Consider the following 20787-nt stretch of genomic DNA (forward strand, 5'->3'; position numbering starts at 1 on the left):
ATTTATTGTGCCAGTATGTTTTTTTTTAATAAGCAGAATAAAGGGTTTTGATTGTGATAAGTTAAATACAAAATGCAGCTAGTAATATGGAGTACTTTGCTGCTAAATAATCAGCAAGTAGATTCGGGATAGTACCCTGTACTCTCACCGCCATTCACTCTGACAAAAACCAACCACATTCCAGTGATTAATTCCACGTTATTTTGTTCTTTTTCATTTTCAAACTAACACGCCGAGAAACAGGTGTTCTTTTTCTGAAAGTTGTTTCTTGTGCCTTGTAGGCCCCAAGCCCAGAAGGGAACTCTGCCGACATCCAGCGAGTGGTTTACTAACGTGGTATGTTGAAATCTTAGCCGAAACCACAGTCGTTTAGTAATCCTTCAAACTGCATCTTAACTCGGCTTTTGTGGCTCTTTCCAAACCTACCGAGTGAGTGAGCAAGATTATTTATAGAGCACGGAGGACGCATCTGCAGATAAACTTGATTTCTGCTCAGACAGGATTATTGAGGTTGAGGATTCTTTGGTCCTCATTATAAGCCTGGCAGAGCCATGTCTCTGAGGGGATACTGAGCACAGTGCTTTAAGTGTCATTAAAGGTGTAGCTTAAAACATGTAAACAAATTCTGTGTTTTACACTCAGTGCTCCTCACCAGTATTTGGGTACCTCTGTGAGTTTTCAGTTATTGTATCCAATCTTAGGAAACAACGAACATAGGCCAAAACACATCAAACCTATTGGCTTTGCTAATGATTTTTAGCAGTTGCAAATACTTAAGTGACAACAACTATGAATAATTAGAAGTTCAAATTATTTAAATCCTGAAAATATCAGACAGCGAAATAAATACAACTAAGATCTATGGAGGGGCTAGTGGTCTTCAGAATGCCTCTATCACTCTATCCGCCACACCCCCATTACACTGGCATTCTCAGCAGTATCTCTCCCTCCGAAAGCGAATTATGGGCTTTTTCTCACTACACTTTTCCCTGATTTCCATATCTGGCACATCATCTCTTTCTTCTTCAGTATCATACTTTCAATCTCTCCTTGGCACGTGCTTCCTTTCATTCCATTCACTTCACCACCCCCCACACACAACCCACCCAACCTTTAGGCAATTTTTTTTTTTGGCACTGCTCACATTTCAACAGCTGTGTACCTCTTTCACACACTTTCACACGATTACAAATGGCACATATGTGATGATTGCTCTATAAGCTCTGCAGAGGTGCCAAGGATGGGATGTGCATGAAGTATGAACAACTTTATGATCCACGACAGTCACTGTGAGAAACTCATACGGCCCTCAGCCTCACAGTTCTTAATGATGCCCATCATAAATGCCCACCCAAAACAGTAGCGGCTGCTGCCAGGAAGGGGTGGAGGGGTGGGGTGGGAAGGGCCAATAAAAAAAAAAACGTACATGCCGCCTCTGTGTTCCGCTGCTCCAACCCCCTCTCATCTTCTTCCTCCCTCCCCACCCAATCTAGATGCTGAAGATGCGCTGAGATTGGCCTGAGCGGGCAGAAATGTCGCTCAGGGAGTGAGTGGGACACTGTGCTTGGTCTCCACCTGGCTGTGGGACACAGCCGGTGGAGAGTTCTAAGTGCGCATGTCAGTTTGGCCGGCCTCAGCCAGCTGGCCAAACTGACATGCACACATAGAAGCATCCCACCAGTCCTCCGCCGCTTGTTGACATGGAGGATGCTGGCCCCACCCTGCCCTGCGAAAGCGTAAAAATAAAGGGATAATAAAATACTTATCCCTTTATTTTTCTGCTTTAAGCAGCAGGGTGACGCTTCTCCACCATAGCGGAGGGGCTGCCCCTGACCCAAAACCCAGACACCTAGAGGTGACGCAGTTGATAGTATGCCATATAAAAGAGCCATACGTTTCTTTAAAAAAGTACAGAAACGCATCTGGGGAAAGCAGAGACTTTTAGGGAATTCAAGAATTGGTAGGCTTCATGCCTGAAACCCCAGGGGCTTTCACAGTCATTGTGAGATTGATCTGTGTTTCTGCCCTAATGTTAATGACATGACTAAAGGGCTGGATAGGGACAGCTATCAGGGTCAATGTTTAATTACTGACGAGTCTGAGGACCCACTCCACTTAAAGCCCTGCTGCTCTGCCCAATTACAAGATTTACTGGGGGTGAGATTACTCCCTATGAAACCGTATGAGTTTCTGCGCACATTACCCCCTGCTGAAAGCAGGAATAAAAGTTCTGTTGCTGGCACACAAGGCCATGCACCAGATCACAAGCACAAGCTATCACTAAGTGGAACCTCAAACGCATTCGTATCACAAACTTTCTAAAACCAAACACACAAAATACAAAATAAAAGTATAAAGGATGCAAAATATAACACTGGCTCCCATATATTTCCCTCTGTTCTGGGCCAGAAAACTCACAATACCCGTAATTTGCGGTGGAGATGCCGGTCAGAATTTGCATTTCCATCCCTCTATTTACTCCTCTAATTACTAATGACTAATAAAGGATTCCTTTCAGTGGATAATTTACCAGGTGCACTAAGTACCTCACCCTTCCTTAAAATCTGACGGGCCCAACTAGCCCCAATTTAACAGGGGAAAGCAGTGCAGTATTTCTGGTAAAGTGCTTAGCCTTTTGTCTACCAATACAAACTATGTGGCTCACATACATACAGCTGATTTTTTTCCAAAGCCCAGTGAACTCTAGTCAGCATTTCCTAATGTGGGTCAATGCATTTTTATATTCCAGACACTGAAATAAGCCGCCTGCCCAGAGGAGTAATGCGCTTTACATAAGAGTCCAGACTGGAAGTCCAAATTCTGAGCCCACTGCATCCACCACTAGTCGGGATAGCCTGAATATTTCACAAAGTAAATTGTAAGTGGTGTCCGCAACGTTCATCTTCTGTTTATCTCATTGCATCTATCTTCTCTTGGCTGTTGGCCAACCTACCATGGTGCAGGGCAATCCCTTCCAATCTTGATCAGTTGGCTTATTAAAATGAAATCACTACTCAAACCCAGCACTGTGAGGCATTATCCAACATGTCTACTGGTTTGACTTACCAGGCCATGTGAATGGCGTAGGCGGTCCGCGTCTCACGGCCCTCTTGGCGGCTGATATTCTTGGCTGCCTCAATCACTTCTTCGGAGGTCTGATAATCCTTGAGGGACCACTCGTGCACAGCTATTTCTCCGTACTGTAAAACCCCTACCTGTAAAAGACATGGAGACGTTATTTCCTGGGCAAAGGTCTTCGAGGGGTCCTTCAGGCACTTGTGGCCTTCCGCCAGTTGGCATGTAACTCTCTGGGGTCCTTTGGGCTTCTGAGGTATCACCTCATTGAAAAATATTATTTTATGAGTAGCTTAGTTTGGGAACCAGCATAGAATGCGAGTGGTTCTTTGGGTTCTCTGAAATGCAAATAAGAACCTATCTGTCTTTCTGCAAACAAACATTTTGTACTAGGGTTAGAAAGAAAAATATTATGTTTTGTTCCTGTGCTCCAAACTCAAGACATTTTATACTAAAAGGCTGTCTAGAGAATTATGTTTAAGGAGAAATGTATAAACATTTATCATTAAAAATAGACTTTCTGCCCTGTTCATGAACTTTAAATGGTAGTTCCATTACACCGATGTTCCTCGTTAAAGAAGAAAAAGAGCTGGTAAAGCCAATATTTCTGTCCTTTGGAGCAAACCGGTGAAAAGTAATTGTAAACGGAACAGACAGAAAGATTTTGGTTTTTCAACATATTTTATTTCATGTATATAACATATTTTAAATAGGGGATATGGAAGTGTAAATAATAAAAGGATAGAAATCCTTTTTACGTCTTTGTTTGTTTTAATGTATTTCCACTATAAGTCTAAAAATGTATTTATTCGGCTAAAACAAGTTAGCCAGAAAAGATAGACAAATAAATCAGATGCAACATACAAAGACATATTATAATGAAAAGTAGATACATTGGTCCTCATCACGGCCCTGGCGGTCTGAAGACTGCCAGGGCGACTGTGGCGGTGTCACCGCCGACGGTGAATACTGCCAAATTAGGAGTATGGTGGTTTGGCCGAAGCAAAAATGCCGAGCCCCCACCTCTCCCGCCACATTACTGTGTGCCGTCGGGCTGGAGGTGAGCAACTCCAGCATGGCGTAAAGCGTAATACCGCTAGTGGTAGAAAAAGCTGGCGGTCTTGCATCGTGGCAACAGGAATAAGCATTCCTGACGCCAGGATACACTTGCACACACGTCCACATACCTGCACACATGCACTCACATACTCCCACAAACAAACACACCCCCACTCACCCACGCACTCACGTCATACACCCCATTCACACTAACATACATACACAAACACCGCACTGATGCACACATTCACCCCAATGCATACATACATTCACACACCCCTCCCCCCAGTGCATACATGCATTCACACGCCCCCCTCCCCAGTCCATACATAAATTCACCATCCTCTCCCCGCACCACATACATGCACACACCCGGTATTCCCAGTCACTCACAGAAACACGCACCACCCTCCCCTGTCCACTCAAACACTCTCCCTGCTCCCCGTCCACTTACATACACATGCACACGCATACACGGACTCACCCCTTTCATCTGCTCAATCGCACTCACGCACTCAATCGCTCACACACTTGCACTCACCCCATCCACAAACACTCATGCACACACAAACATCCTCCCCTGTCGGACAATCCACTTATCTCGTCGTCGAGGAGGTCGTCTGGGAGGGGACAGGTCCCGGCACTTCTACCGTCGGTAGCGCCTCGCCACCTGGATACCGCCACGCCGTATTACGGGTTGTAATATGGTGTGCGGTCTCTTTTTGGCGTGGTGGTACCAGTAGTGGTACCGCCTCTAAACCACCGACCGCCAGCATGACTGGTCTCAGAAATCCACAAAATTTCGGGCGGAAGTCAGAGATCACTCGTATTAGGGTGGTCTTAAGAGCACCAGCACTGTCAATATTTCGGCACCGGCGGCTTCAGTGGTCTTTGGATAAGACCACTGAAGTCTAGATGAGGGCCGTTGTTTAAAAATAACAAGAATAAAATTAATAATCAAAAGAGTGCCCCAGTTGGACAGCAGAATAAAAAACAGGCAACCCTATATGTTATAAATTCATCCTGCAATAATTGTAAAAACATTAGCGCAGGGTGCACTTGACAAAAGATGTGACCCTTTAGGAGAGGGATAATATCGTTTTCCTGGGTTTCTTATAAAACCTACAAAACATTACAAAATGCAAGGCTTCTCGAGGAGGCACATGGTCGCAGCAGCAAGGACCTAAATCCATTATATCATTCCATCCCTTTGTGGCCTTTAGATATAATTAAAGTAGATTTACCCTAATCAGGCGATTACTGTTAGTCACAAAAGTAAGATATGGTTCCATACACAGGACAGTTTTCAACAAAACATACCCCTGAACTGAAATTTTTTGCAGCTCCTGACTTTGCCTGTCAACTTGTCACTGCATTAAATTATTTCTTTTAACCCTGGTCCTTCCTCCCTAAATAGTGGAAAGACTCGTGTGCGCACTTTAAGCAAGGGATATAGTTATCTTTGTCGAGGGAAAGACAAACCAACAAGATCTCCCTATTAAGTTTCAATTCTGCTCTGATCCAGGCTGTTACCAAACACAAAAGGGAACGGATGGTCACTATATCGGAGAAGTAACTTAGACCCAACTCCTAATGCAGCATCTATGATTGAACACTGAGGTACACTTAACAAGGACCTTCAAATTGTATTCTCTAAGATCTGCACTAGCTTAGCATTGATATGCCCCCAAAGGTCACCACCATAAAACACTTTAGGTAGACATTTAGCCTGATAAATCTTCAGTAAAACTTTCAAAGTGTTCCTACCTAATGTGAATACAAAACCTGAGACTGCAGCAATTGCCCTGATACATTCATCACTTTTATCTTGGATGAGAGGTTTCCAATTCATTCCACAATTAAACAGAATTCCCCGGTAAGTGAAGGCCATCCTCGCCAAAAAGGTCATAGTTTTGGTGGATAATGAGCCAGCTACCATTACAAAAGATTTATTCAAATTTGCGGCAAGGTCCAGGTCCTCCATAAAAGCAACAAATGTGTCCAGGACTATTTGCATACCCCTCGCAGTTCTGGCTAACAGAACAGTGTAGTCTGCGTAGAGTAGTGCTGGTAATGGGAGTTTCCCATTTAAAGGGCAATCTGCTTTTGTCACTACTAGCACCTTCGCTGGTCGGTTTATATATAGTGTGAACAGAAACGGGGCAAGGATGCAGCATTGTCGGAGCACTCTATTGGTTATAAAGGGCCGAGTGCAAGAAGAGTCATTGGTATATCAAATTACAGCTGATGGGTCAGTGTGGAGATCTAAAAAAAAAAAAACACAATGCCAGGTTCCACTCCCAAAGCCAAGAGAGTTTGCCATAATTTGGAACAACTGACTCTATCAGAGGCCGAGGTAAGGTTCATAAAGCCCATTTGGGCTGAGCCAGATCTGGCTAGACTATACTTATTAGAAATCATATACAAGTTTAAATATTGGTCATTGGTGGATCTACCGGGTTAAGTCCATACTGTAGATTGGACAATATTTTACTCTCATCTGCTGAGGCTGTCATTTTATTGAGGATAACCCACACCACAACCTTCAAGACTGAGTCAATCATTGAAATCAGTCAATAACATAGGGGGTTGTCCTTGTCTCACTTTTTTAAAAACTGGACTATGGTTGAAGTGGTCCAGGAGTGTGTGGTCCCTCCTTAACGGATGCATGTTGGGTCTCTGTGTGAGTAAGGGATCCCAGACCTCGGGGTCATTTATGTACAACTTTGGTGGAATTCTATTTGGGTTGGGGGCCTTGCTCTTAGAAAGTCCTAGGAATACTCACTTTAACTTATCCTAAGGTAAAAACGAAGTGGAAACCTCATCTCAAGACAACTAGGTTTCATGACGAATATTGGAAGCTGCATAGTTAGAAAACCCCAAGAAAATTTGAGACCCAGCTGTCAAGGGTAATATGGTGGCAGAGGATCCCATTATCATGGGGGACAAAAAAGGGATGATTGATGATTCTCAAGAATTGAGAACTGTTCTTCAGACAGCTAGCTTGAAGTACATTTTCCCATGCTTCTTTTTTGATAAAACATTTCTGCCTTTTAATCTCGGTTTCATAACTGGCTCAAAAAGCAGCTATGAATAATGTGTCTCTGGACTTGGAGCTCAAGGCTCTCTGTAATCTTCTATACGCTAAGGAACAATCTGTCGGTGCATCTACAGGTATGCACTACCCTTCTTGATAGCAAGAGCATGAGGAGTGCTAACAATGTTCTCACAATCTCACTATGAGAGGATTCATAATCAAGGCCAACAGCAACTCTACAGCACAGAAGGAAAACAACTCTCAGCCACAACATGTGACTGCCTTTATCTTCTCCCGTGGCTGGTGGCGACCCACTTAATGTTGTCACCTTGAGTGCTCCTCATAAATGACTTTGTCCATCCCAAAGACAAACAAATTGGGTTATGATCACTGAAGCTGCTTGACATGGTCTTAATATCATTTTCCTGGGTATAAAGAGGTGCAGAAACAAAGACAAAGTGAATTATGAAGGCGCATCCCCATCCTGAAAAAGTGGGAGGGTTTAGAGGACATGCCGAAGAAACAACTCATTTATAATAGAATCAGACCTGTCCCCTTGCTGAGTGTGTTCCATATGTAGCCCCAATCTGATCATATAGCTAGGTGTGTGGCTTCCTGAGCATCAGGAAGCAAGTAAGCACTTTGTAACACAAAGGCCCCTCTCCTCACCAATAGGCAGCAGGGGATTCTGGTTGGGATAGTCCACCGGGGTCAACTGTACAAGAAGTTGTTAAGCAGCACATCTAATGAAGCGGTTTAACAAGTAAGTTCTTTATAGCATTAAGGCCCCTCTTTCTCCTCCCCAACAGACAGCAGGGGATTCAGGTTGGCGTAGCCCCCCCGGGGCCAAGAGTACCGGACGTCTCCAGGCAGCACGTCCACTACTTGTATTATGGTTGTCAAATGTATAGCTAGGTAAGTGAATTTTTTAGAGGTTTGATTTTCTGATTATGTCACAGCCATGTTGGTTCTGAGTGAAAAAGACAGTGTGACTGTATGGAACAAATAGTGAATGCAGAAACTACACTAAAAAGTTTGAAATGGAAAACCACCACGCAGGCTTATGCACCAGAATGAAGTTGTATACACGCAGACTGCATGATTCTCTGGTTTGCCACTGAAATGTATGTTTTAATGCCTTAATGCTTAATGAAATTGGCAGAATTTAAAGTGGGTCGTGTAAGCACGCATTTAGAACATGTTTATGGCTGGTCTGACCGCAAACATCCAGATTGTAGTGCAGTCTGCTTCTAGGTGTCCTTAGGATGCAGTGCAGTGTGGTGGGTTGGTGTTTCTAGCAGCTTTTAGTGTTGTAGCCTATTGCCTATTTGCTGAAGTTCACCTCAATTCTTGTTTATATGCTACAAGCGCCTCACATTTGATCCTCCTCCTCGCAGTTTGCACGTGCTCCAAGACCCTTATATTGTTTATTTACACAACAGTCCTCACAGAAATTGTTATGTGCCTCAGGCATTTCACACTATCAACGAGACCTAAGATCCCCACCATACTTACGCTTGTGCTCCAACCCCTCACTTAATACTTCCTTGTAACCATTAGATATGTATTATGCTATCTGTCAGTGAATCTGACTCTCCTAACAATATCTGTTTATGTGACCAAAGCTCTTCACACTGTCTGGCCATGTGCCTTAAACCCCTCACACTGTTTCTTGAGATACCCCAAACTCATCTCACAGGTTTGTTATTGCCCACACACTCTCCCCATGTGCCCCAGGATCGTCACTCTGCCACGATATGGAACCCACTGCCTTCTCTATTCATGCACCTGAAGCTTCTCACACTTTTTGTGTGCACGTTGTCAGTGCTTTTATATTAGAGGGAAAAGAACAGACTCATGGCACCACCTGGTGGTGTCACCAAATTACTGCAAAAGGCCAAAAATATTATCTTTGTAGGCATTAGGAGCATGCAACAGCATTATGCTATTTTGCTCGCAACAGAGAAAATCCTTGCACAATTTGTGTACCTTCATCTATCAAAACTCTGTCACTGCCTCATATGTCCTAAACTACTTCCGCTGTTTGTCCGGAGGCCCAAAGCTCCTAATATTCAGCTTTGGTACTTTTGCTGAATACTTTTCGGCCATTAAATAATATCGGTTGGGATGTGGACTTTTTTCCTATCTTGGACCGTTACGTTTGAATAGCTAGTACTAGGGATTAAATTGATTAGTTTCCACTTAGCTTTTGAGAAAGCATTAAAAACATACCTTTTTTGTTAAATAGTGTTTAAGGTTTGCCTTTTTTGCTTTTGTGCTTGGGTCATCAGTGCCAAAATGCCCTACTTGTGTGAACGTGCACTCTAAGTTTTCATTCCATTCTTCCTCACTCGAAGACTCCCTACATTTGCCCTCAGCTAGCGCCAGGATATCCCAGAAGTGTAACAAAGAACTTTATAAACCATCAATAGAATAGCTAGAAGCTCCTCGATCGCCGCAGCGCTCACCTGTATCTGGTCAGGGCCGATGAAGAACTTGCTGAGGATGTTGCTGAGGAAGTTCTGCACCTCATACCACGGGTAGATGCTGTTGGATCCATCCAGGAGGATGATGATGTCCATGTAGGTGGCACATCCTGCAGCAGACACAGATGCACCACATCCTCAGTCAAAAAATAACAGGAGCCAATGGAAATAACAAAAGCCTGAAGCCTGACATGGGGGTCTTGTGAGAGGGAACAGAACAACTGAAAAGTTTCAGTCTGTGTGAGGCAATGGGCTTCTTTTTCAATCTACTATGATGTAAAGGCTGCCTATATGCACACGTGTTTGCAGCAAGGGATTGTATTTAAGTAAGCATTGACAATGTAAATATGTCTGGCCGGTAAGCATGTACTTTTGTAAACGGATAAATTAATGTCTTTATTATTGCAAATGCATATACTGTGGGAATACTCAAAATATACAAATAAAGGAGTTGCCCAGCATATAAATACCAGTACAGCGTGTACAGTGTATTCGTTTCTGGAAGTAAAATGATATCACTCACAGGGCACAAGAGCCATGGGACAGGCCCTCTGCCTCATGCCACACTGTGGTGGGCGGAAGCAAAATGAATGACAGCTGAATAGACCAATGGATAAACTGACCGGGAAGGGGGGGGGGTTGAGGTTTTTTTCTGCCTTTCGCCCACAAAATTTGTGATGGTACAATTGCACGTCTATTGAGGTAGAAACTAAATCGATATAATTTTAAAGGTACACTTCTACAGATACTTTTTTGGTATTCTAATTATTCTTAACGATAAAGAGCGGGACTTTCTCGTTGTTGATGTACCGGCATCAGGGACATTGTGTAGGGTGTCTCCTTCCAGGCCTACCACTGTAGATTAAACCCAGATTTAGTACTAATTTCTTCCTCTTGAGAGTGCACTAGTTACATTACGTTACAACATACTTTGTGCGGTGGGGGCAATGTTTTCAGTGGGGTTGAAGTTACTGTCCACGTTCGTGCAAATCCCCGTGCTGTACATGGAAGTGCCACATTCCTGAGACCAGAGAGGAGCACACGCCTGCGAAGAGCAAACACAAGACAGGGCTGTAAAAGCAGCTGTTGCCAGCAGCAAGAACATTAAATGTCATGACAGAGCAAATCAACTGTGTAGCTAAAGTCGATAGATCACTACGAACACAGAGCAACATTTAAAAAAGTGCTAGATGGGAATGATTGAGCCAGCGTTCCTTAACCTCTTGGAAATTCACTAGGATTGTGGTTCTTAACCTGAATCTGGAGACCCCTGGGGGTTTGCAAGGTTTCTTCAGGGTGTCTAGTCGGAGTCACCACAAGGGAGTTGATGACTGTTTTACAATCTTAAACAATGTAAATTAAGAAATTAAAGTGAATAAATTATATAAAAATAAAGAAACAAAACAGAAATTTTGAAAACTTTTCCAAATTTGATTGTAAATTAAACTAAATATTCCGGTTCTTGAGCATTTGTTTGCTGAATACAAATTTTTGTGTATTGTTTGGAGGTTCAGATCATAGAAACTGCTTAGGATGGGGGCCCCAGGCTTCGAATAATGACTCAGTGGTGGTCCTAGATTCCAGTAATGATTCAATATGGTCCACTGCAGTCGAAAGGTTAAGACCTGCTGCACTAGGGCATTCCATTCCATCCATTTTAAGCTCATCTATACCTGTACAGAAGGAGACCAACCATATCTAATTGCGACTTTCATTTATTTTTATTGAATGAAAAGATAATAAGAAGCCTAATGTTGATGTATAATAATATATTTTCACTGCAGGGGATCAGGAGTCCCTTGGTGATTCCTAAAGTACTTGGAGTGCTGAGGCTGCCTAGAGGATTCCAAATGAGCTTTAGCAGCCATTCAAGAAAACCTTGCTGGATAAGGGGACATTCTCATGCCTGGTGGAGACAGGCTGACATTCAGGTGTCATGCTCGAGAAAGGAGTACACTTTGAACCACATAAGTGTAGCGATAAAGCCAATCTGTTAACATCTCCACATTCTCTCTAAAATAAGCCTCCTCTCGCTAAATAATCATAGTAAAATGTTGGTGAAAGGTATGCTTTACTTGGTCAACAGTAATGGATGGGTTTAGGTATGCCTAACGAATACATTACACAATGGAGGGCATCACAGAACGCAAGTTCAATGATCACCTTTGGACTCTGGAATTCTCATAAAAAGTTGCTAATTTGTACCAGACTTGAGTCTCGTGGATCAATCCACTTTTGTCCCTATCCGCAACACTAAACATAACTTGATTTGACGGACACATGTTTGGTCTTACCTGGACAGCATTGAGGGCAGGCAAGCAATGCCTTGATCAATATTAAAAAAGCATTCCATAAGGTGCAATGCAACTTTATGTTCCTGGTCTTTTGGAAAAATAAATTTGGCCTGAGGATTATCCGATGGATATGAATATTGCAAGCAAGACTTCAAGCACAAGTCCAAACTGTCAAGATAGAGTCCAGCAAATGGACTTGGAGTGAGACACTGGACAAGGCTGCCCGCTATTGTCTTTTACTGTTTTCTGGTGACAGAGCAGGTGTCCTGCATGCTACGGAGTCACATGCTTCATTAGGGGGATATCGATAGGGACCACTGTTTATATCTTGTCCCCGTACTCACATTAGAAGATGTGAAGGATACTGACTATTCGATCCCCGACCTTCTGAATGAATTGGAGGAATATTGAACAGAGTAAGAACTACAGACCAATTAGTCCAAGTCCAAAATTATTCAGCTGGACCAAAGGGCACATGGTGAAGAAGAGGCAATTCCTGACCTTGGGCTACAAGGAAGACATCCACAGTGAACTTCCTATTGAACTCACTTTATTAACAATACTTACAATAGAAGAAAGAAATACATTTCTTGCCCAAACTGCTCCTCGATATGATGGGGAGGATAGCATTTAATTAATTATATGCCACAAAGATGCCAATATGTATTCCAGGGTATGTTCCCTAAGATACGTTAGAAAATATTTTGGAAACTAGATAACCTGCTGACCATACTCACATGGGGGGGGCACACCCAAGGGTGAGATTTGAGATTAAGACTTTGAAATTTGCATACAAGATGGGAGTTCTGGTTTAATTGCCGGGCCAGCTGCAGCATTGCCCAAGTTGGTTGGCAGAATTCCCAGGCAGATATAGTAGACATCTCAAAGGATGCTACGAGGATATGAAATTCAATTATTTGTTCCTGGCTCCATTGAACTAAATGAAGAATTTCCTACCTGATATGTCTGATTTTAAGGATTTGGGATGGGTATATAAAAAGATAGTTCAGAGACCCCCATTTGCTCAATAGGCCGGTGGAAGGTCCTATAAATATACATGGTGGCCAAGACAGCAGCATGGATTGACTAAGGCTGGGAAGTGATAGGAGACATATATGATGGTGAGGAGCTTTGCACCTTTGATGTGGCACAGCAACATATGGGAGCCAGGGGAGGGCAGTTGTAACTTATGCAAGGCTTGCTAGGGCAGTCCATGACACCTGTGTGGGGTTCCCAGCTGGTTTCCTGGAGTCTGGTACATTGGTTGAGCTGTTGTCCTCGACACAGGAGTGAGACAAGCGTTGTCTTGTTTATAGTGGTGAGCAGGGGTAGGCAGTGTTTAAAACTCATGATTAGGGCATATGGGATATGGAGGGTGGGACGCTGTATTGAGCTGATGAATGCATTAAGGCAATTGGATACACAAAGGAAGTTGCCAACAATACCATGTTTAGATATACACACAATTTAAATACTTCCATAAGACCTTTTTTACCCCTCTAGTGTTACACAGGGTACGCCGCCCAAAACCAAAAGAATGGCTAAGATGCTAGGCTAAGACCGCAGTCTGGATGCATAGCAAAGGGTCTGTGGGGTTTTTCAGATGTACTGGAACAAAGGGATTGTTAGCTTGCAGAGAGGGGTAGAATCACTTTTAAAAATGGAAGTTAAACAATGTATATCGAGGTTGAATCTATAAAAAAACATTTATACAGGAGCATGACGGCTCTAGGATTAACTCTGTCCAAAGAGGCTAATTGCTAAAAGCAAAGGATGGGCCGGTCATCGACAAATGGTGTAAGGACCTCCGAGGATGAAAGCGGGCTGAAGAAATCCGAATGTCAATGGTACTTACAGACCCTAAAGATGTGAACATTTAGGGCCTGATTATGATGTTGGTGGATAGAATACATTGTCACAAACGTGACGGATATTCCAACTGCTGTATTATGATCGCCATAGGATATAATGGAATTGTAATACGGCGGATGGGATATCCGCAATGTTTGTTATGGAGTAACTCCGTCTGTCAAGATCATAACCAGGCCCTAAGACTGTTGGAGAGAACTGGGTACTAAACTACAGGCTGATAATGGATCCTTTCAATGTGAATGTATGATATCCCTGTGTAGGAGGCTGGCCTGGCTTATAGTGGGTACCCTGTGGTATTTACACCCTGTGCCAGGTCCAGTTATCCCTTATTAGTAGAATAGAGATGTTTCTAGCAGTTTAGGCTGATAGAAGGTAGCTATGACAAAGCAGCTTAGGCTGAACTAGGAGACATGCAAAGCTCCTACTATACCACTTATATCATATGCACAATATCATAAGAAAACACAATACACAGAGTTACTAAAAATAAAGGTACTTTATTTTTATGACAATATGCCACAAGTATCTCAGTGAGTACCCTCAGTAAGAAGGTAAGTAATATACACAAGTTATATGTACACAAACCCAAAACAGTCAAAAAAGTAATGCAAACAGTTTAGAATTACAATAGGTTGCAATAGGTGAACATAGGTCTAGGGGCAACACAAACCATATACTCCAAAAGTGGAATGCGAATCATGAATGGACCCCAGACCTATGGGAGCTTGTAGAGGGTCGCTGGGACTATAAGAAAACAGTCAGGGTGTCCAAGATACCCCACCCCAAGACCCTGAAAAGTAGGAGTAAAGTACACAATAGTCGTGATAGGGGGATTCTGCAAAACCAACAAACACCAGCAAGGCACTGAAGGTGGATTCCTGGACCCGAGGACCTGCAAGGCAAGGGGACCAAGTCCAAGAGTCGCGATAGTGTCCGGGGGGGCAGGAGCCCAGAAATCCCCAGATGAAGGTGCAAGGAAGCTGCCTCTGGGTGGAAGAAGATTGAAGGTCTTCAACAACGAAGAGGACTAGGAACTTCTCCTTTGGATGGAAGATGTCCCACGTGGCGATGAAGGTTGCAGAAGTGTTCCCATGCAGAAATACCACAAACAAGCCTTGCTAGCTGCAAGGGTCATGGTAGAGATTTTTGGGTGCTGCAGGGGACCAGGAAAGACCAGGATGTCGCCCCTTGGAGGAGGAGACAGAGGGGGCACTCAGCAACCCCGAGAGCCCCTACAAAAGCAGGCAGCACCCACAGAAGTACCCAAAAAGGCACTTGGAAGATTTGTGGACCGGAGCTGGCTCAGAGTCACAAAGGAGGGTCCCACGACGCTGGAGACAAACTCAGAGGGTTGAGCACTGCAAGACGGAGTGCTGGAGACCCAGGCTAGGCTGTGCACAAAGGAAATCCTGGAAGAGTGCACAGGAGCCGGAGCAGCTGCAAATCACACAGTACACAGGTTTGCAGTCTAGTGTAGGGAGGCAAGGACTTACCTCCACCAAACCTGGACTGAAGGATCACTGGACTGTGGGAGTCACTTGGATAGAGTTCCTGTGTTCCAGGGACCAAACTCGTCAGGATGAGAGTGGACCCTTAGGACTGGTGATGCAGTCTTTTGGTGCCTGCGTTAGCAGGGGGAAGATTTTGTCGACCCACAGGAGATTTCTTCTTGGCTTCCAGTGCAGGGTGAAGGCAGGTGACCCCCAGAGCATGCACCACCAGGAAACAGTCGGGAAAGCCGGCAGGGTGAGGCGCTACAATGTTGCTGGTAGTCGTCTTGCTACTTTGTTGCGGTTTTGTAGGCGTCCTGGAGCAGTCAGCAGTCGATACTTGGTAGAAGTCGAAGACGGAGATGCAGAGGAACTCTGGTGAGCTCTTACATTCGTTATCTGAAGAATTCCACAGAGGAGAGACCCTAAATAGCCAGAAAAGGAGGTTTGGCTACCAAGAAAGGAGGATTGGCTACCAAGAGAGCTAAGAGCCTATCAGAGGGGGTCTTGATATCACCTGCTAGCACTGGCCACTCAGAGCAGTCCAGTGTGCCCCCAACACCTCTGTTTCCAAGATGGCAGAGGTCTGGGACACACTGGATGAGCTCTGGGACCCTCCCCTGGGAGGTACTGGTCAGGGGAGTGGTCACTCCCCTTTCCTTTGTCCAGTTTCGCGCCAGAGCAGGGCTGGGGGATCCCTGAACTGGTGTAGACTGGCTTATGCAGAGATGGGCAGCATCTGTGCCCATCAAAGCATTTCCAGAGGCTGGGGGAGGCTACTCCTCCCCAGCCCTTCACACCTATTTCCAAAGGGAGAGGGTGTAACACCCTCTCTCAGAGGAAATCCTTTGTTCTGCCTTCCTGGGCCAGGGCTGCCTGGACCCCAGGTGGGCAGAAACCTGTCTGAGGGGTTGGCAGCAGCAGCTGCAGTGGAAACCCCGGAAAGGCAGTTTGGCAGTACCCGGGTTCTGTGCTAGAGACCTGGGGGATCATGGAATTGTCCCCCCAATCCCAAAATGGTATTGGGGTGACAATTCCATGATCTTAGCCATGTTACATGGCCATGTTCGGAGTTACATTGTGACACTATACATAGGTAGTGACCTATGTATAGTGCACGCGTGTAATGGTGTCCCCACACTTACAAAGTCTGGGGAATTTGCCCTGAACGATGTGGGGGCACCTTGGCTAGTGCCAGGGTGCCCACACACTAAGGGGGTTATCACAACTTTGGAGGAGGTGTTAATCCGTCCCAAAAGTGACTGTAAAATGACGGATATACCACCAGCCGTATTACGAGTTCCATAGGATATAATGGACTCGTAATACGGCTGGTGGTATATCCGTCACTTTACCGTCACTTTTGGGACGGATTAACACCTCCTCCAAAGTTGTAATAACCCCCAAAGTAACTTGGCACCCAACCGTCACCAGGTGAAGGTTAGACATATAGGTGACTTATAAGTTACTTATGTGCAGTGAAAAATGGCTGTGAAATAACGTGGACGTTATTTCACTCAGGCTGCAGTGGCAGGCCTGTGTAAGAATTGTCAGAGCTCCCTATGGGTTGCAAAAGAAATGCTGCAGCCCATAGGGATCTCCTGGAACCCCAATACCCTGGGTACCGAAGTACCATATACAAGGGAATTATTTGGGTGTACCAGTGTGCCAATGAGAATTGGTAAATTTAGTCACTAGCCTGCAGTGACAAATTTAGAAAGCAGAGAGAGCATAAACACTGAGGTTCTGGTTAGCAGAGCCTCAGTGAGACAGTTAGACACCACACAGGGAACACATACAGGGCACATACTATGAGCACTGGGGTCCTGCCTAGCAGGATCCCAGTGACACAGGGGCTAGAACATACATACATACAGTGCAAATGGGGGTAACATGCCAGGCAAGATGATACTTTCCTACACCCTGTGGTCTATTATTTGAAGATGCCGAAATGTGAACGTGTATGTTCCCTGAAGTATTGGGTCTGCTGGATTAAGCCCTAATTCCGAGCTGTTTGCCCAGAGGTTGGAATTTCGAGTTGGATGGTATTTACTGCACCCGGTAATTACAATGTACATGCAATACCTTCCCTTATGTTTAATTTCAGCAGGATCTGCTGGAATTTAACAGAGAAAAACAGTACTGTATTTACTGTAACATGGTGATTTTGGTGTGCTAAAACACCAAAATGTGCCTTTTATTCCCCACAACCTCAGAATAGGTGATGGTTATGGCCTGCCACATTGTTGGATTTTATAGGATGCAATCCACAGAGTGAGAGTCCGACAGACTCTGAATCAGTGCCCAAGACTACCATTTGCCTCCCACTCTCGGAGCCGCTCCGACTCCCACCGACCACGCACGCAGCCTAGGATTATTTTTGCATCCTCATTATCCATGACCCAGCAAGTCAACGCCATCTCCTCCTCCTGCTTCAACATCCTCTGCATGCTCCAAAAGAGCTACAAATGGATACCCACCGAAACTAGAAGAACAGTCACCCAAGCCCTCGTAAGCAGCAAACTGAACTACGGCAATGCCCACTACGCAGGAACCACGGGCAAACTGCAGAAGAGGCTGCAACGCATCCAGAACGCTTCCGCATGCCTCATCCTGGACATCCACTGCCAATGCCACATCACAGACTACCTGAGAAACCTGCACTGGCTCACAGTCAACAAGAGAATCAAATTCAAACTCCTCACCCACGCACACAAAGCACTGCACAACACCGGACCAGAATACCTCAACAGACGGCTCTCCTTCTACACCCCGACCTGACATCTCCGCTCCGCCGACCTCGCCCTCGCAACTGTCCCACGCATCCGCAGAACTACAACTGGGGATAGATCATTCTTGCACCTCGCCGCCAAAACGTGGAACACTCTTCCCACCCACCTGCGCCAGACCAAAGACCTCCTTACCTTCAGGAAACTTGTCAAGACCTCGCTGTTGGAGCAGTAGCAGCACCCCCAGCACCTTGAGACCCTCATAGGTGAGTAGTGCGCTTTACAAATTCCTGATTGATTGATTGATTTGTATAGAACACGGAAAATAACCTGTGAATGTATATGTTTAAATATGCAATCATTTTGAAAAAAGAAGTTGTTTATGAGAAATGTCTTGGCTAATGAAAAGACCAGTTGGAGTATATATATATATATATTTGGGAGGCCCTCAAGCTTCTAACGCAGAAAACAAACCAATTGATGCAAAATACCATCCGTGGCCATTTAGTGGAAAGATTTTGAAGCTGACAGGTTAACCAGCAGCTCTGCCAAGATACCTGAAATGCTCTACAAAGTTTTGCAACTTCTAAAAATAACTGAAAACATATTTGGTGAAGGAAGGTGTTATTAACTTGAAATTGCAAGAGAGAGGGAAGCAAAAATGTTTTATGTGGGATCCAACATATTTTCGGTTATGTGCTTTCAGTGATCATTTCCTTACATGGCGATCGTTTCCTCATCTTTAAGATTCCTCAAGCTACCTTTTCATGAATTCTGCCAGACTCCACAAGGTATAAATCTTAAACGGAGAGTAGTATTAGTAAGGGTTTCAGTTTTACATGTGTGATCTTAGACAAATGGTGTAAGGACATAAGGATAATGTGTTGGACGTAGCACTTTCATAATCACAGCCCTCTTTGTTGACATAGGTCTTCGCAGCGAGTGGCCCGGTAAACAGGCTGGCATTTTTCCACGCCTAAATTGCCAACACCAGGGTGACTAGTAAATCAGGGAGGCGGAAATCCAGGCCATCAATACTTTGATCATCAGGGCTCACTGAGAAATGGAAAATTACTGACAGAAATTGGTGATTCCGGGCCGGATTCCTCCATAATTCCGTATTTTGCCCCAGACATCTGGAGATTTGAGGAACTTTCAGCAGCCGAATTCTCTCTGCCTGAGAGTAAACAGATCCACGGCATTTTCGCAGAACTCACAACTCCCACGAGGACGGCGCCGTTGCCTGCCCAGCTGGAGTAAGTGTCAGTACATAACCAGGACCTAAGAGGCAGTTTCACAAATTGTTGCCAATATTGTTCTGCAAAGTGGACAGTGAAAAATGCTGTGTTTCAAAAAGGGCTTTAAAGGCTTTCATTAAAAGCAGGAAAAATAAACATTAGAATCCGGAATTCATCAAGGTTTTCTGCAATTTGCCGAGGCCTCACCTGCTTCCATTTGGCACGATCACTGCGTGGGCAGGTATTGCCTAAGTTGGCATCATGTGCTCTGAATCGTTTTTTTGTGAACGTTAGTAATCACCACTGGGATGTGTGTAAACATTTGAAGACCACAAAAATGCAGGGCGGGTCTGCACTCGGGAGCAATCGGTCACTGGTCAGATAAATACCCTTTCTGGCTTTCTCGACACTGTCTGCCCTTCCGCTTACTCACTACCGAATGACGTCACTGTCTGCCCTTCCGCTGACTCACTACCGAATGACGTCACTGTCTGCCCTTCCGCTGACTCACTACCGAATGACGTGAAACAAGTAAGTGTTGGCTTCATACAGGCCTTTGTGCGTGACTGCAAACAGCTGAATGACCAGAAAGAGGACCTGGAGGAATCAGCATCCTGTTCTGCAACCTGAAGTGCGAGCTCATTCCAGCAGAGACCAAAAATGTAGGAAAGTGAAAAAGCAGACTACAAAAAAAAGTACCACATACAAAAAGATGACAGAACGTAGTGAAGCGAATATATATGATTTGGGAGGAGGTTAGGGTTTGGTTTGGCGGTTATGGTTAAGACTTGACCAAGGAATGGCGTGTCTTGAATCAAGGTATAGTGTATGGTTCAGACTTACAATAGAGGCAGTGCTTCATTTGGGCCAGTGTTTGCAGGTGCTGGGAACATGCACCTAGTTATAAGAGTCCACCAAGTGGTGGCGCTGCTGGTCTATTTTTTAATACAACTAATAAACAAAGTATTCAATATAATTTCAAAGAATAATAATACCAGCGGGTCCAGGTCATCGTTACAGCTAGAGCTGGCCTGGTATATACCAAAATGCCACACTTGTATTGTGTGATGGTTAATATTTGAGAGTACTGCCACAAACAGTCAGTAATAGAAACCAAGGTGGCGTCCCGAGCAGTACATCGGATCCAGGAACTTATATTTGTACAAATTAATCGTTGCACACAGGTAGTGTTTGGGCTATTGCTCAGGTAATAGTTGGGGTAAGGGGCTGAGCCTTGGTTAGATTAACTTTACGCATTGTGTTAGAGCTACACTAAGAGATGTGTACGGGAAGGGAACATAGTTGGGGATGGAGTAAGGGTCTGTGTTAGGTAAAGGTTTGAGTAAGGGATGGGGTTATGGTAGGGTCAAGTGGAAATGTTGTGGTTGCATAAGAGAGAGAGAGGAATGGAGCAGGAAGGTGATGATGGTAGAAGATGAAGGTGCAGGACCAGGGCTGCACAGGAGGCGGTACAGGGATTAGCCCTACATAAAGTAGCAGTGACAAC

At 44.6% G+C, this 20787-nt stretch overlaps 1 protein-coding gene across 2 annotated transcripts in view; it reads right to left on the minus strand.

The window, feature by feature from the left end:
• ITGA10 (integrin subunit alpha 10) overlaps positions 1-20787 on the minus strand; it is a 285816-nt gene that overhangs the window by 165295 nt on the left and 99734 nt on the right. For both annotated transcript variants that reach the window (XM_069217945.1, XM_069217946.1), the window contains exons 5-7: positions 10588-10702; positions 9640-9767; positions 3067-3215 (exon numbers count right to left, since the gene is read on the minus strand). In XM_069217945.1, the coding sequence (XP_069074046.1) occupies positions 3067-3215; positions 9640-9767; positions 10588-10702 (392 nt within the window). The remainder of the gene's footprint in view (positions 1-3066; positions 3216-9639; positions 9768-10587; positions 10703-20787) is intronic.

Source organism: Pleurodeles waltl, chromosome 12 (assembly GCF_031143425.1).
Source record: "Pleurodeles waltl isolate 20211129_DDA chromosome 12, aPleWal1.hap1.20221129, whole genome shotgun sequence".
In the NCBI taxonomy this organism is placed as follows: Eukaryota; Metazoa; Chordata; class Amphibia; order Caudata; family Salamandridae; genus Pleurodeles; species Pleurodeles waltl.